The sequence below is a fragment of the Cyclospora cayetanensis genome, unplaced genomic scaffold (assembly GCF_002999335.1).
Source record: "Cyclospora cayetanensis isolate NF1_C8 unplaced genomic scaffold, CcayRef3 CcayRef3_contig_220, whole genome shotgun sequence".
NCBI classification, from domain to species: domain Eukaryota; phylum Apicomplexa; class Conoidasida; order Eucoccidiorida; family Eimeriidae; genus Cyclospora; species Cyclospora cayetanensis.
This window is the reverse complement of record NW_020312171.1, coordinates 27,228-40,544: the sequence shown is the minus strand read 5'-3', so window position 1 is coordinate 40,544 and position 13,317 is coordinate 27,228. Positions and strand designations below refer to the sequence as shown.

At 50.9% G+C, this 13,317-nt stretch overlaps 2 protein-coding genes across 2 annotated transcripts; both read left to right on the top strand.

Moving 5' to 3' along the window:
* The first annotated feature begins 292 nt into the window (after nucleotides 1-292).
* On the top strand, nucleotides 293-5,016 carry LOC34621080 (pre-mRNA-splicing factor SLU7). The gene is made up of 8 exons (XM_026338037.1): nucleotides 293-398; nucleotides 654-1,480; nucleotides 2,364-2,465; nucleotides 2,721-2,845; nucleotides 3,257-3,416; nucleotides 3,798-3,862; nucleotides 4,395-4,494; nucleotides 4,807-5,016. Exons 1-8 carry the CDS (start codon nucleotides 293-295, stop codon nucleotides 5,014-5,016), a joined length of 1,695 nt encoding a protein of 564 aa, XP_026193822.1.
* A 2,170-nt stretch (nucleotides 5,017-7,186) lies between these two features.
* On the top strand, nucleotides 7,187-10,800 carry LOC34621081 (2-oxoisovalerate dehydrogenase subunit alpha, mitochondrial). The gene is made up of 9 exons (XM_026338036.1): nucleotides 7,187-7,213; nucleotides 7,370-7,619; nucleotides 7,788-7,887; nucleotides 8,200-8,359; nucleotides 8,958-9,036; nucleotides 9,197-9,284; nucleotides 9,795-9,986; nucleotides 10,235-10,326; nucleotides 10,541-10,800. Exons 1-9 carry the CDS (start codon nucleotides 7,187-7,189, stop codon nucleotides 10,798-10,800), a joined length of 1,248 nt encoding a protein of 415 aa, XP_026193821.1.
* Nucleotides 10,801-13,317: the final 2,517 nt, after the last annotated feature.

Here is a 13,317-nt window from a genome sequence, read left to right as displayed (position 1 = left end):
GGAGAGGCCCCCTTCCTTCCCCCTTGCTGCAACAAGGGGGGGGAAGGGGACAAGAAGCTGACCCCGCAGCAGCTGCGATATCGGCGATCTTCTCGTTGCTGATATCTTTGGCAGCAGCGAGCGCTCATTGGCTGCTTTTCCGAAGTCACACCTTCTAGTGCAGCAGCAGCAGCAGCCACTCCGACTGCTGCGGCAGTCCTCTCTGAGTGAGTGTGTGTGGCGCGAAGAAAGCAGGGGAGACGGCGCTTGAGCAGCTCGGCTGGCGAACCGAAGTCTCAGGAGGCAGAAGAAGATGTCTTCAGTAACATCGGCTGCGTTTCAGTCGCGGGAGGAAGCGCGCCGCGCACGCGAGCTGGAAGAAGCCCGCAAAGCAGGCACTGCCCCTGCAGAGAAGGATGCAGATGGCAAGGAGATCAATCCGCATATTCCTCAGTACATTTCGAAGGCGCCTTGGTATTTGAATCAGGATAAGCCTGGTCTGAAGCACCAGCGGTTTGTGGAGGAGAAGCGCGCCTCGATTCACACTTGGCACAGACACGGAGTGATCGAGGAGGCGGCAGCCGCTAAGAAGCTTCGCTTCCTCAAAGGCGCATGCGGAAACTGCGGCAGCATGACGCACAAGGAGAAGGACTGTACAGACAGACCGCGAGCCAAGAAGGCGAAGTACACGCACAAAGATTTGGCACCTGATGAGATTATTGCAGAGACGCCCAAGCTGACGTATGACGCCAAGAGAGATCGGTATGGCGGCTATACGGGAGACGATTTTAAGTGGCTTGTGCGCGAACATGAGTTGGCGCAACTCGAGCGAAAGCGGCAGAAAGCACTCGAGCAGCAGCAGCTGCTGCAGCAGCAGGGGCCCGCCGCAGCAGCTGCTGCCGAGAAGAAGAAGAGGCAGCAGCAGAGACGCCTGAGGAAGCAGCAGAAGCTCGAAGCGCGACTCAAGAAGCAGCAGCAGCGGGAGGCAGCCAAGGCTGCCAAGAAAGCGGCTGCGGCTGCTGCTTCTGCCGTCTCCGCCTTTGCGGGAGGAGACACCCCCCACGAGGATGGGGAAAAAGGGGCTAATGCGATTACCAAAGCCAAAACTGCGGACGGCGAGAAAGAAGGCGCTACTTCTGACACGAACACTGACACAGACGACGCCAACACAGACACCGATACAGACACAGATACAGACACCGATACAGACACAGACGGATCCGATGATGAAGACGTCAAGCTACACGACTTCGACAAGACTTCTGCGCCCGTGGCGTGCAAAGACGAACGGAGTCGGATCAACACGCGAGATCTCCGCATCCGCGAGGATACTGCCAAATATCTCCTCAACTTGGATATCGGCTCCGCCTTCTACGATCCCAAGAGCAGAAGCATGAGAGACGATCCCTTCAAACACCTCTCCGAAGCGCAGAGGGGGCCCTTCCGCGGAGACAACGCGCTCCTCCAAGCTGGAGAAGTTAAAGCAACACAACAGCTTCAGGTCTGACTGCACTGCACTGCTCGCAAGCCAGAGGTCCCTCCTTCGTCTCCTCATTTCAAAAAAACTCCACGCTTTCTCCGCCGTTCTGCACGCGCTATTCTGCTTCTTCGCAACCTTCTGGAGCTTTCTGCTAAAAAAAACACTTCGAGGCAAAGAGAGATCCCCAGAGGTCTTTAGACAGTGCCAGATCCACACATGTATATGTATATGATGCATGCATGTATGTACATGTGAATATATATATATATATATAAATACATGTATATATATATATATACACATAGATATATACACGCATACACATGTATGTATATATATGTAGATATACACGTGTATACATGTATGTTCATATATGCAGACACATGTACATGTGTCTGCATATACATTTCCCTGTACACATGGATGGAGGAGAGGAAACGTGTTTGATGAGGCTACGACCAGACAGCTTTAGGGGCGTCACTGTCTCGAAATACCTTTGCATGTATGCTTTTGTAGGCACACACATAAACATAGACATGCACATGTATGGATATGTCTATGTGTCTGCATATGTGCATCCCTACATGTATCTATGAATGCGCACTTTTACGAATTTGTCTCTATGTATGTAGGTATGTGCATGCATGTATGTATGCATGTATGTGCATGTATGTATGTATGTGCATGTATGTATGTATGTATGTGCATGTATGTATGTATGTGCATGTATGTATGTATGTTCATGTATGTATGTATGCTCATGTATGTATGCATGTGCATGTATGTATGTATGTTCATGTATGTATGTATGCTCATGTATGTATGCATGTGCATGTGTGTCTGTATGTGCTTGCATGTATGCATGTGCATGGATGTTGTATGTGTGTTTGTGGTTTTGTTTCAGCTCTTTGCATGGGAAGCTTACAAACATGGGCAGAATGTTCATTTCAACGCGCAGCCGACGCAGTTGGAGTTTCTGTTTCAAGAGCATCAGAAGAAGAAGACTGTACGCTGCTGCCTCTCGTTATAGTGGCTGTTGGCGATGCTGCATCTTGTCTCGCTTTCAGTGCGAGTCTCTCTGTCTGTAGTCTGTCTCTTTCTCTGTCTGTCGGTGTTCGTTTGTCTCTGTTTCGTCTCCTGCCTCCCTCTCTCTTTCTGCTCCAATACATCTCTGTCAGGGGTTTGTGTGTGCCTCTTGCCTCGTCGTGAGTTTGGCTGTCCTTCACGATGCCTCGGGGGGGCTTTTTATGCGTGTTTTCAGGAATTGGAGGCGAAGAAGCAGAGCAGTGTAATCGTCAAATATGGAGGTGTAGAGCATCTGCAAACGGATCCCCGCATTCTTTATGCCCAGACGGAGGCATACGCCGAATATTCTCGAGATGGACGGTAAGCATTTTTCCCAGTTTTTTAAACGATCAATGGACGCGCAAAGTGTCTCTTAATCTGGGGTGCCTCCTAGTAGGGGTGTTGTCTCTCTCTCGCTTTCTTGATGCCTCTTTCCCTTCATCCTGACACCGCAGTCTTGTTTCGTATCTTGCCTGCGTCGTGTCGCTGATCTTTCTTTTCCTCTCCCACGTGCTACTATCCCTATGAATAGATATCTATGAATGACCATAATATATATATTTATTATATATATCTGCATTTTTATTCATGTACGGAGCTGTTTTCCAGCCCCGTGCGTTGCTGCGTGTATGCCCTGTGACGGGTACCTGTTGCCAGAGTTGGGGTGTCTGTACACCCGGCGTCAGCGTGTGGTGTATCGATCTGCTTCGCATGTGTGACGCTGCTTTTTAGGGTGTTGCGTGGCCGCGAAAGGACTCTCACAAAGTCCAAATATGAAGAGGACGTCCACCCCGGCAATCATACTTCAGTATGGGGTTCTTACTACAGCTCTGCACTTCAAAAGTGGGGATTTGCGTGTTGCAGACAAACCAGCTTTCGGGCAGATTGCACGGTGAGACTGATGGGCGGGAACATGCCCCTCTTTTTCCACTTATCGAGGTAGCAGATTCTCCACCCTTGCTCGCCGCAGCAACAAAAACACGCCATAGAGCTTCCTGCAGAACATGGTGCGCAATCAGCTAGAGCAAGGGCTTGTTCTGCTGCCTCGGCAGCGGCTGCCTCGGCAGCGGCTGGCTGGCGCTAGCAGCGGCGGCAGCTTCTTAGTCTGCAGCGTTGTACTTTTGGCGTTGCGGCATACAGTCCTGCAGGCGTTTTTCGCCGCTGATGTGGCGTTCTTCCTCTGCAGAAGGCACTAGCCGCTGCCCTCCTTGCCTCTGAAAAGCCGCATCGTAGGGGTGCTGCTGCGTTGCATTGTGTGCATGTGTCTGCGTAGGGAAGGCCGGAAGACAGCATCACGCTCGAATCTTTGGAGCTTGCACCGCCAGCGGCAGAAGCAGCTGACTCGACTCGCGAAAGCAGGGATGCTGCAGAATCTGGAGCGGCAGGGAAGGAGGAAGAAGCGGAGGCTTCTGCTGGGGAAACTGCAGAAGAGCAGTCGTCAGAGTCTGACAGCAGCTAGACGAGCTTGGCAGGGGTTTCTGCTTGACGCCTTCCTTGTGATCGTTTTTCGAATCGGATTCAAGGGAGGGAGGAGGGGGTTGAAGAAGCGCTAATGCTCTCTTCCCCTCTCTGCGTCAGCGGCAGCGGTAGTCTCACGTGCCAGTATTAGGCGTAGTCGTCAAGTAGCAGGACCTGCGGCGTGCACGCTAGGCTGCTGCTGTCTCTCTTTGCTACAGGGGCAGTGCCGCTGCAATTTGCTGCATCCCCACCAAACACGTTGCAGCCGCTGCACGCGTTGGTGCGGCTGCCGATGTCTGCAGATCCACTTGTTTCTCTTTGTTTTTAGACGCTGTATATATCTGCGTTGGATCCTTTTCTTTTGCACGACCTCCTGTTTCCGCCTCTGCTGCTGCTGCTGCGCTGGTGCACGTGCTGCTGCTGCTGCTGGTGCACGTGCTGCTGCTGCTGCTGGTGCACGTGCTGCTGCTGCTGCTGGTGCACGTGCTGCTGCTGCTGCTGGTGCACGTGCTGCTGCTGCTGCTGGTGCACGTGTGGCCACCAACGGGTTGCTGCCGCGTGTGTAGATGCTGCTATTTTCGAGGAACAGGGGTACGACACGCGGCAACGGCGCTGGCGCATACCGCCAGCAGCTCTTCCCTAGTGCCTCTGAGACGTAGCAGGAAAACTTTCTCTCCCCTCCCCGAAAAAAAACGGTGGTGTTGCAGGCAAGCAATCCTGACATTCGCCTCGTGTCTGGTAACCGACTGCGGTCCATATATATATATATATATATATATATATATATATATATATATATATATATATATATATATATATGGCAGGTTGGTAGCTTGAAGCCCCTGCCGCATCGGTCTAGCATCCCAAAGGTCGCCTGTGCGCTAAAAACAAAAGGAGTTTGCCGCTTAGAGCTGTTTAATCCGTTAAAAAAGCACTACTCCAAGCAACGAAAAGCGCAGAAGGGGCCCCCTAAACGCCTTCTGGAAGGCTCTCTACGGCTTGCGAGCGCTCTCCTCCCTCTTCTTTCACCTTGATTGACACTGCCTCGTTTACAGCAGACGCAGGCATCCAAAGACCAGGGGAGCAAGAAACACACACAGACGCACACATCCAAGAGATGCTTGCTGATGGCTCTTCGCCAGCCCTCGCCGTCTCGAGTGGCGGCAGTGCGCTGCGCAGGAAGGTGCCTTAAAGGGAGGCGACGTCACAGCACTTATGAAACTCCTTTAAGACATTACACCCAAATGGACTGTTCGCGTCAAGCAAGGAGCCGTCGGAAGGACTTGGCGAAAGGGCGAGACTTCATCGTGAATCACCTGAAAAAACAGAGGGGGCGCTTTGAGACAGCTGCTGAAGGGTTGGAGAGGGGGGAGAGGGAGAAAAGAGAACTCGTAAGGCGCTGAATCAACGCCCTCCGCCTCCCCAACAAATTGGGATGCTGTGCACTCTGCGTGACACTGCCTTGAAAAAGGGCCCCTCAATTAATGCTTTCTGCCGGCTTCTAGCCGATTCTCCAGTCATGTGCTCTAGCAGCTCTTAGTACCGTGCCTGCACTGCCGTCTTCATCTGCACAAGGCTTTTGACCTCGATTCTTCTGTGAACCGATTTCCCGGCTGCCTGAGGGGGGGCTGCACATGCTCTTAAGCAGCAGAGTCACGCAGCAGTCTCGGCAGAAGTATGTTGCGCGTAGCGGGAGAAAGCATTTTCTCAGGTTTCCTCGCGGGGGAAAGGACACCTCATTGAGCACTTTCTGCTCCGCCAGTTCGACTTTTTGAAAACTTTACAAAACGTGGCGATGATTTCCGGCTGTCTCTCTGCGCGTCTACACATTCGCTATTACACAGTACTGTTAGCCGGATACATAAAGACGTTGCCGTGTGCGTCGTTGTTAGCTGCCATGTGTCACTAGTAGTGAATGCTCGGAGCGCTTAGAGAACGCAACGGGGCTTATCCTAGCACAGCCCTCTCCTATCATGAACGCTGGCAGGAAATGAAGGAAACCGCTTGGATAGGTATTCAACAGCTTTCTATATACAACTGGTAGTGAGTCTGAGGGACGTTCGCAGCTCAAGGAGGAAACACATTGCCAGCCACTCAACAGGTCTGTACATATAGCTGGTACTGAGTGGGGAGTTAGAAAGCTTCTTAGCCGAAATCGTGGAAGTAGCGAGTGTTGCAATGAGGGCCTGAAAGGTCTCGTGGGAGGATAGCCTGAGAATTTCGGCACTGGGAAAAGTCTGCACTCCGCCAAGAGCATACAAGGGAGCGATATGGGTAGAGGCTCTATAGGCGTCTGCGCGTTAGGAATGGTTTATGAGGCCAAGTCTCTACATCAGCAGCGCTATGATGGGTATTTTCGGGGAATCGTTTCGCTTTGTTCTGCTTCCCTGCACCTGCGCATCCGGGGGAGGGGCCGAGATGTCTGAGGCTGGAAACTGGGGGAACGAAAGGGTGGAGGCAGCATGTTTTTTGCATAGTGCGGGAAGAGAGTTTTCCCATTCTAGGGATAGAGAGCAGCGTGGACGGGGTGTGCATTGTGGTTGAGTTGGGGTGTCTGTGGGTGCGTGTGTTGTTGAGGCGTGGGGGTGTGCAAAGGTGAATGCCATCGTTTTTCTCGTTGCATTCGATAGATAACAGCTGTTAAGGCATATAGGCTGTATTTCCGCGTGTGTATTGACTGATAGATGGGGGAGGTGATGTGAGGTGCTAAGGCGCGCTGCTGCTTCGAAGCGGCCTCATATTTTCTTAGGCACTCCGCAACAGCGATTTCCCCTTGGTCAAGTAGGAGATGGTTCTATTGAGAGTTTCTGATATTAGGGTGGAGAATTTGAGGCTCCGAAGACGGGGGGAATGGCAGGAGTTTCAGATAGCCCGTAGCATGCACATGATTCCAGCCACACACGACAGGGGTCAGGGTGATGACTACTATGAGCAATTGCGGCGGCTCGCGCGGCCCTCAACGGCCATGATCACCTCTTGTATCGCTTGCTTCCTTGCATTTACACGTACTTTCGAGTCTCTAACGCCAAACCCGAATCCATATTTCAAACATCCGCGCGCTTCAGCGGCTGCCGTCTGTACACCTGCTGTTCGTCCGGCGTTGCTGCACACCTTCCACGGGTTCGGGTCGCACATTGCCCCCAAGCCGGCATTACCTGAATACAGATCTCGAGATTCATAAGATCACTCCCGAAGTGCAGGATAATGACGCTCAGCCTCTCTCTGACAGCCGTCCGGGAGGCCCTCTCGCCCCTCCGTCAGCGCGCGGCTGCTCTACACTGGGGAAGCAGGGAGTCTGCAGGCATCTGCACTCCGCTGATTCCCAGAAATCGCACGACGGGGATCTTTCCGGGGGTGTCTGGGGGCTTTCTATGCCCCTCCCTCCAGCGGCGCTATGCGGGCACCTCCTCAAAGACGCAGGTGTATCATGAGGGTCTCATCCACACGGAGTTTACCACGGAACTGAACATCAACAAAGAGACTCCCGTCATCCCTATTTTCCGCATTCTTACTCCGGAGGGTCATCTCGAGCAGGGCTGGGAAAATCCCTTCTCCAAGGAGGAAACGATCGACATGTACAAGTTCATGGTGCGCCTCAGCGTATGGGATAATATGCTTTACAACGTGCAAAGGCAGGGTAAGACAAGAGCGAGTTGATCTTGCTGCTGCCACGCATTCCGGCTGCTCAACACTGGCTCGCCAGTTGTGTAGGGCCTCCCGCCTCATGTGTGGCTTGTCTCATGCTGCTGCAAGATGCAGAAAAAACTCCCAGTCAACGCTGTAAAGTCTGCCGCTCCTGCCTCAGGTCGTTTCTCCTTCTACATTCAAAACCAAGGAGAGGAAGCCACTCAGGCTGGCATCGGCAAAGCCCTCATGCCCGAAGATCATATCTTCTTGCAATACAGGTCCAAAGGATCAAGGATCGATGAAGGGATGGCTGTTGTGCTTGCTAGTCATATATAGCCATGGGAGTCCATGAGTGCGTGTGTGCAATCTGTGTGCCCATCTATGTGTGCATGCGAGATGTAGATATGCCCATGTATATATATATACATATATATGTGAGTGTATGTGTGTGTGTGTGTATACGTGTGCGTATGTGATATATATATATATATATATATATATATATATACATATATTTCTTGCGGTTCTCGTGCCTTGCTTTCTGCACATTCTCAACGGCTTTTCGCGTTTGTGATTTGGTGTTGCTGTAGGGAGTTGGGTGTGCTGATGATGAAGGGCTTTACACTTGAAGACACTCTTGGCCAGTTGCTTAGCACCAAGCATGATGAAGGCAAGGGAAGGCAGATGCCTATCTCTTACTCGAAGCAGAAGATCGGACTGCACACCATCTGCACGCCTCTCACCACTCAAGTCAGTCCGCTGTTTGTGTGGCGTTTGTTGCTGCTTGCCTTCCCCCATCGTGGAGTCTTGTGTAGTTGTCAGCAGCGCTCATACCGCTGTACACTTTGCCTGTTTGGCTAGGCGGATGTTTCGCACCGGAACAGCCTCGTATGCCCCTGTCTGTGTCTAAGGGGTTGCGCAAGATGTATATATGAATGCGTGTATGTGTGTATGTATGGATATGAGTATGTCTGTGTATTTGTATGTATGTGTATTTGTACGTACGTATCTGTGTATGTATGTGTATTTGTATGTGTGTGTATGTGAATTTGTATGTGTGTGTATGTGAATTTGTATGTATGTAGATGTCTACGTATGTATATGTGTATGTATGTGTATGTGTATGCATGTGTATTTGTATGGATGTAGCTGTGTATGTATGTAGCTGTGTATGTATGTACATGTGTATGTGGATGTGTGTGTATGTGTATTTGTATGCATGTGTATACACATGCATGTAGATATGTGTATATATGTAAATGTGTGCTTAAAATGTATATATATTCATGTATACATGTATATTATGTGCATGTACACGTCTATCCATATCTATTCACATGCATTTCAGGTGCCTCACAGCATGGGGGCGGGATACGCGTTTCGCCTCGGGAATGAAAAGCGAATTTCCGTTGGATTCTTCGGGGAAGGTGAGAATTCGGCCTTAAGCGTTTCTGAGGTCTACCCCAATAGGGTGTATAGGGTGCTTTTATGCCTCTTCAGAGAATCAGGTTCATCGGGGGAGGTTCGCGGGGTGGTTAGACAACGGGGTGTATGTCCAGTCTGTGTGCGTGTTATTTCTCGATGTAGGAGCTGCAAGCGAGGGTGATTTCCATGCTGCCGCCAACTTTGCTGCAACCTTGAAGGGCAACACGCTGCTTGTCTGCAGAAATAACGGGTATGTGTAGCTGGTGGAGCTCTTGAATCCTTCTTGTGTTTTTGAACAAGGCTGTTTTCGCGGGTGTTAGAAAGCAGAAGGGGGAAAGGGATGCTTGCCTTGAAGCTTTTCCCCATAAATGCATGCATCCATGCGACTCAAGGGGCAGTGTTTCTCTTTTGCTGCCCCGTTAGTCTCATCTTTCCGACATCTCTGTATCTCTATACATATATATACATATACATGCATATATACATATATATATATATATATGTATGTATACATATCTAATCATGTATATACGTAGACATACATAGATGCATTTATATATATATGCCTTTCTATTTATACACATACATATGTATCTATATACATGTATGTTTATAGCAGCATCGTAGCGAATCTGCTACTTAGTGCTGCTGCCCAGTGGCGTCTTCCCCGGGAAATGTGCCAAACGGCGCGCATTACAAACACAACGAAGCGTCTTTGGCTGCTGATGACAGGATTTTTGGAGTATGTTGTTTCACGCAGCTATGCCATTTCCACCCCCGTGAAGGACCAGTACGCTGGCGATGGTATTGCAATTCGAGGCATCTCCTATGGCATGCGCACCATCCGAGTGGACGGCAACGATCTCTTTGCCTCTTACCTTGCCACCAAAGCTGCGCGCGACATTATTCTTGAAACTCAAGAGCCTGTTCTCATGGAATTCATGACGTACAGGTCAGTTTGCGGCAATTCTGTTAAAATCCTTTCGAGGAGGTCCGAGAACGCTTTTAGCCAGCACGATTTTTTCAAGCTGTTCATTCGCGGCGCACACGCGAGCGTCGATTCGACGCTTTTGCTGCTGGCTTTTGAAACAGATCCTTCGGGGGAGGGCGGGTCGTTTTAACTGCTGCACACCCGTGAAGGAATGACGGTTTTCCAACAAGACATGCACGTGCGTGTCTTATTGCCGTGCGGCTTTGCAGAGTCGGGCAGCACAGCACTTCAGATGACAGCTCAGCGTATCGCCAGCCTGGGGAGCTGGAGGCGTGGAATGCGTCTGGTATTCTCCCGATCGGTAAGTCATCCAACACAGCGTTCAGTCAATCGCTGTGCAGGAGGGAAAAAGGGTCCGTTCTGCTTGCAGAGTGGGGCAGTAGGGGAAGAAACACAGACAGGCAGCGAAGACGCTAGTCCGCATAAAAACCCACAGACACAGGCGTATCTCTCCCCGATGTCGTGCAGCGGCGACGAACTGTACATGCATGCGAAACTGCTTTTGCTGCGCGCAGCCCGTGTGCGTAAGTACATGGATCAACAGGGGTGGTGGAGTGAGCAGGAGGACGAGGCATTGCGCAAAGACGCGCGCACTGTCATGCTGGCAAAGATGAAAGAGGCTGAGAAGGTGAAGCGGTGGCCGATTTTGGAGGGCCTCTTTGCCGATGTGTGGAGCCACCCAGTAGACACTCTGGAGGAGCAGAAGGAGGCTTTCAAGAAGCACTTCGCCGCTCACAAGGATAAGTACAACCTCAGCAAATATGAGGGTCTGTAAGCGTCTTCTCCCGACGCCTCAGAGCAGCGTCTTTGCACAGAATGCGACCGGCTCGGTGCCTGGGTGCCTGCATGCATTCAGCGGCAAGGCGCGCGTTTGTTGGGGCAAGTGGCGTGGATCCAAAGATTTGTTGCGCCTCCCTCAAACACATTGTACTGCCTCGCAGGCCTATCTATCTATCCATCCATCCACCTACCCACCCACCCCTCCTTCTCTGCTCCGCAAAGCGGTGCAGCAGTCTCAGTAGTTGACTGCCGAGACGAGGGATGCTCAATGCACAGACAGGAGAATACCGTTGTGTGTGTGCTGCATATCGAGTGCGAGAACGATAAAGCGATTCGCTTTAGTCTCGTCAGTTTCCGCTCTCGCTATTCTCTCTCCTGTGTGCTAAACGGGCAGCGTGCTCAAAAGAAATGTCGGTTCAGGCACGCCTTATTTGCCCACAAAAACACCCGCATGCGGATTGTTTCCGGTGCTTCTTTGGGGCTGCTGACATATGGCCTAGAGCATTAAGAGACTTTTGCCAGCTACAGATGGCACAATCCATTCCTGGTGGAATGTGTGAAGAAAGGAAACGCATGCAACTGCTCGTTTACACAGAGAAAGCCCCAAAAATCGGTGTGCCCGTGCCAGGGCGAGCCGAGGCTCCACAGGCTGCAGGGCATGCGCCTCTTCGCCCCCGTTTTTGCGTCAGCGCTTTTCCGAAACTCTCGTGCCTCTTTGTGCCTGCCCCCTTCCCAGCAAACAATCCTGCGCATGCGTAGATCTTCTCTAGGATGCGATGAGTGCCCCGCATATACTTATATATATATATATATATATATATATATATATATATATATATATATACCCATTCCCCTGTGGCTGCTCCCTCTCGGAGCTGTATGAGAAATAGTCTCACAGACATACACACGAAGACCGCTGAGATAGCGCGGCAAGAGATTGCCGTCCCTCGTGGTCGCTCTCCCGCGCGTTCACTCGTCACTGCACAGCCTCCAGTGGCTTTGCTCGATCTCACAAAAGCGTGCATCTCCTCCGCTACAGGCGCACCGTATCGATATATACATATGTATGAATGTCTACACATGTACTACTGTCCACAGGCACGCTAAAGGGAAAAATCCCGAGGCGAGGCACACGCCGACAACGGAGACAGCAAAGGCTACATGTCTAGTTGATGTGCTCTCGTGCCTGAAGCTGCTTGCTGGCCTTGCCACACAAGCGCTTTCAATCAAAGCCAGGCAAACAAAAAGTACACGGAGCAGCCTTTCTCGCCAAAGCCGACTTGTCCACATACCCGTTTTCACACTACTAGAGGCTGTTCTACCACCCTCTCCCCATAAATCCCAAAGCCGTCATTCCTCTCTACACAAGCATTGAACATGGGTGTGTAGGTAGCGTGCACACACACACACGTACATACATACATGCGCACATCCTAGGAGAATTCCTGTCAAGCCCCCACAACCCTGTCTACAGAGATGTGCCATCCATTTATAAATGCAATCTACATGAATCACACCTTTATGGAGGGTGAAGGGATTAGCTGTGTATCCCATACAAGTAGGTGGGCAAAGTATATACGTATATGCATGCGCAGGTTTCTGAGGATATCTTTGTGCACATGTAGTACATACATGAATACATACACATAGCTACACATAGAAACATATAGATACATACCTATACATGCATATATATATATGTAGAGTTACACATACATGCGCACATGCATCTACGTGTGTGTGTGTGTACGTGTATGTGTGTGTATGCATGTGCGTGTATGTGCATCAAAGTATGTTTGTGCAAGAAAAAAGTCACAGTAAGACGGTTTCCCCCGGTTTGTGTAGGCAACGCCACACGGCTAATGGTTTTGTCGCAGTCTTCCAGGAAAAGAAAAGAAGCGAAAGGCGAGAGGCCTATCATACGCAGGCAGGGAGGCCTCTGCTGAGGTGTCTCCTGCAGACAATCCCTCGCCTGTGCCTGAGGCTGCCGATGGCGGAGGGCCGGCGCTGTAGTCGTGCATGCAAAGAGGGCACATCTGCGTGAAAAAGGAGAACACGCAAGCAGAGAGTGTGATTTTCAAAACACCTGTCGCAGGCATACGAAAAAAGGTGCCCGCGAGACGCACAGGCAGCCATAGAGAGAAATTTTAACAGCGACTACCGGCCAAAAAGGCACACGACCAAGAGGAAAGCAAACCACACTTTGCAACACTAGGGAGACATGGAGTTGCAAGAACAGAGAAATCGCGAACGGCGTGGCATGCTAGAGTCGTTCGTGCAGACGTTCAGCGGCAACAACAGCGGAGGGCTGGGGGAAACTCTGGAGGTGCGCATTGAAGGCAGCCGTGCAACAAGCGACTTGCATGCACAGGGTTTTTGCAGAGTAGGCACAGAAGCAAAACGGCATATACGGATGCAAAAAAACGCGGAGGGGCATCATTCGGTATCAGGCGAACCGCACAGAACTGCCTCATGAACGCTTACAGCGCTTCTCTGGAACCAGGTGTCTAGA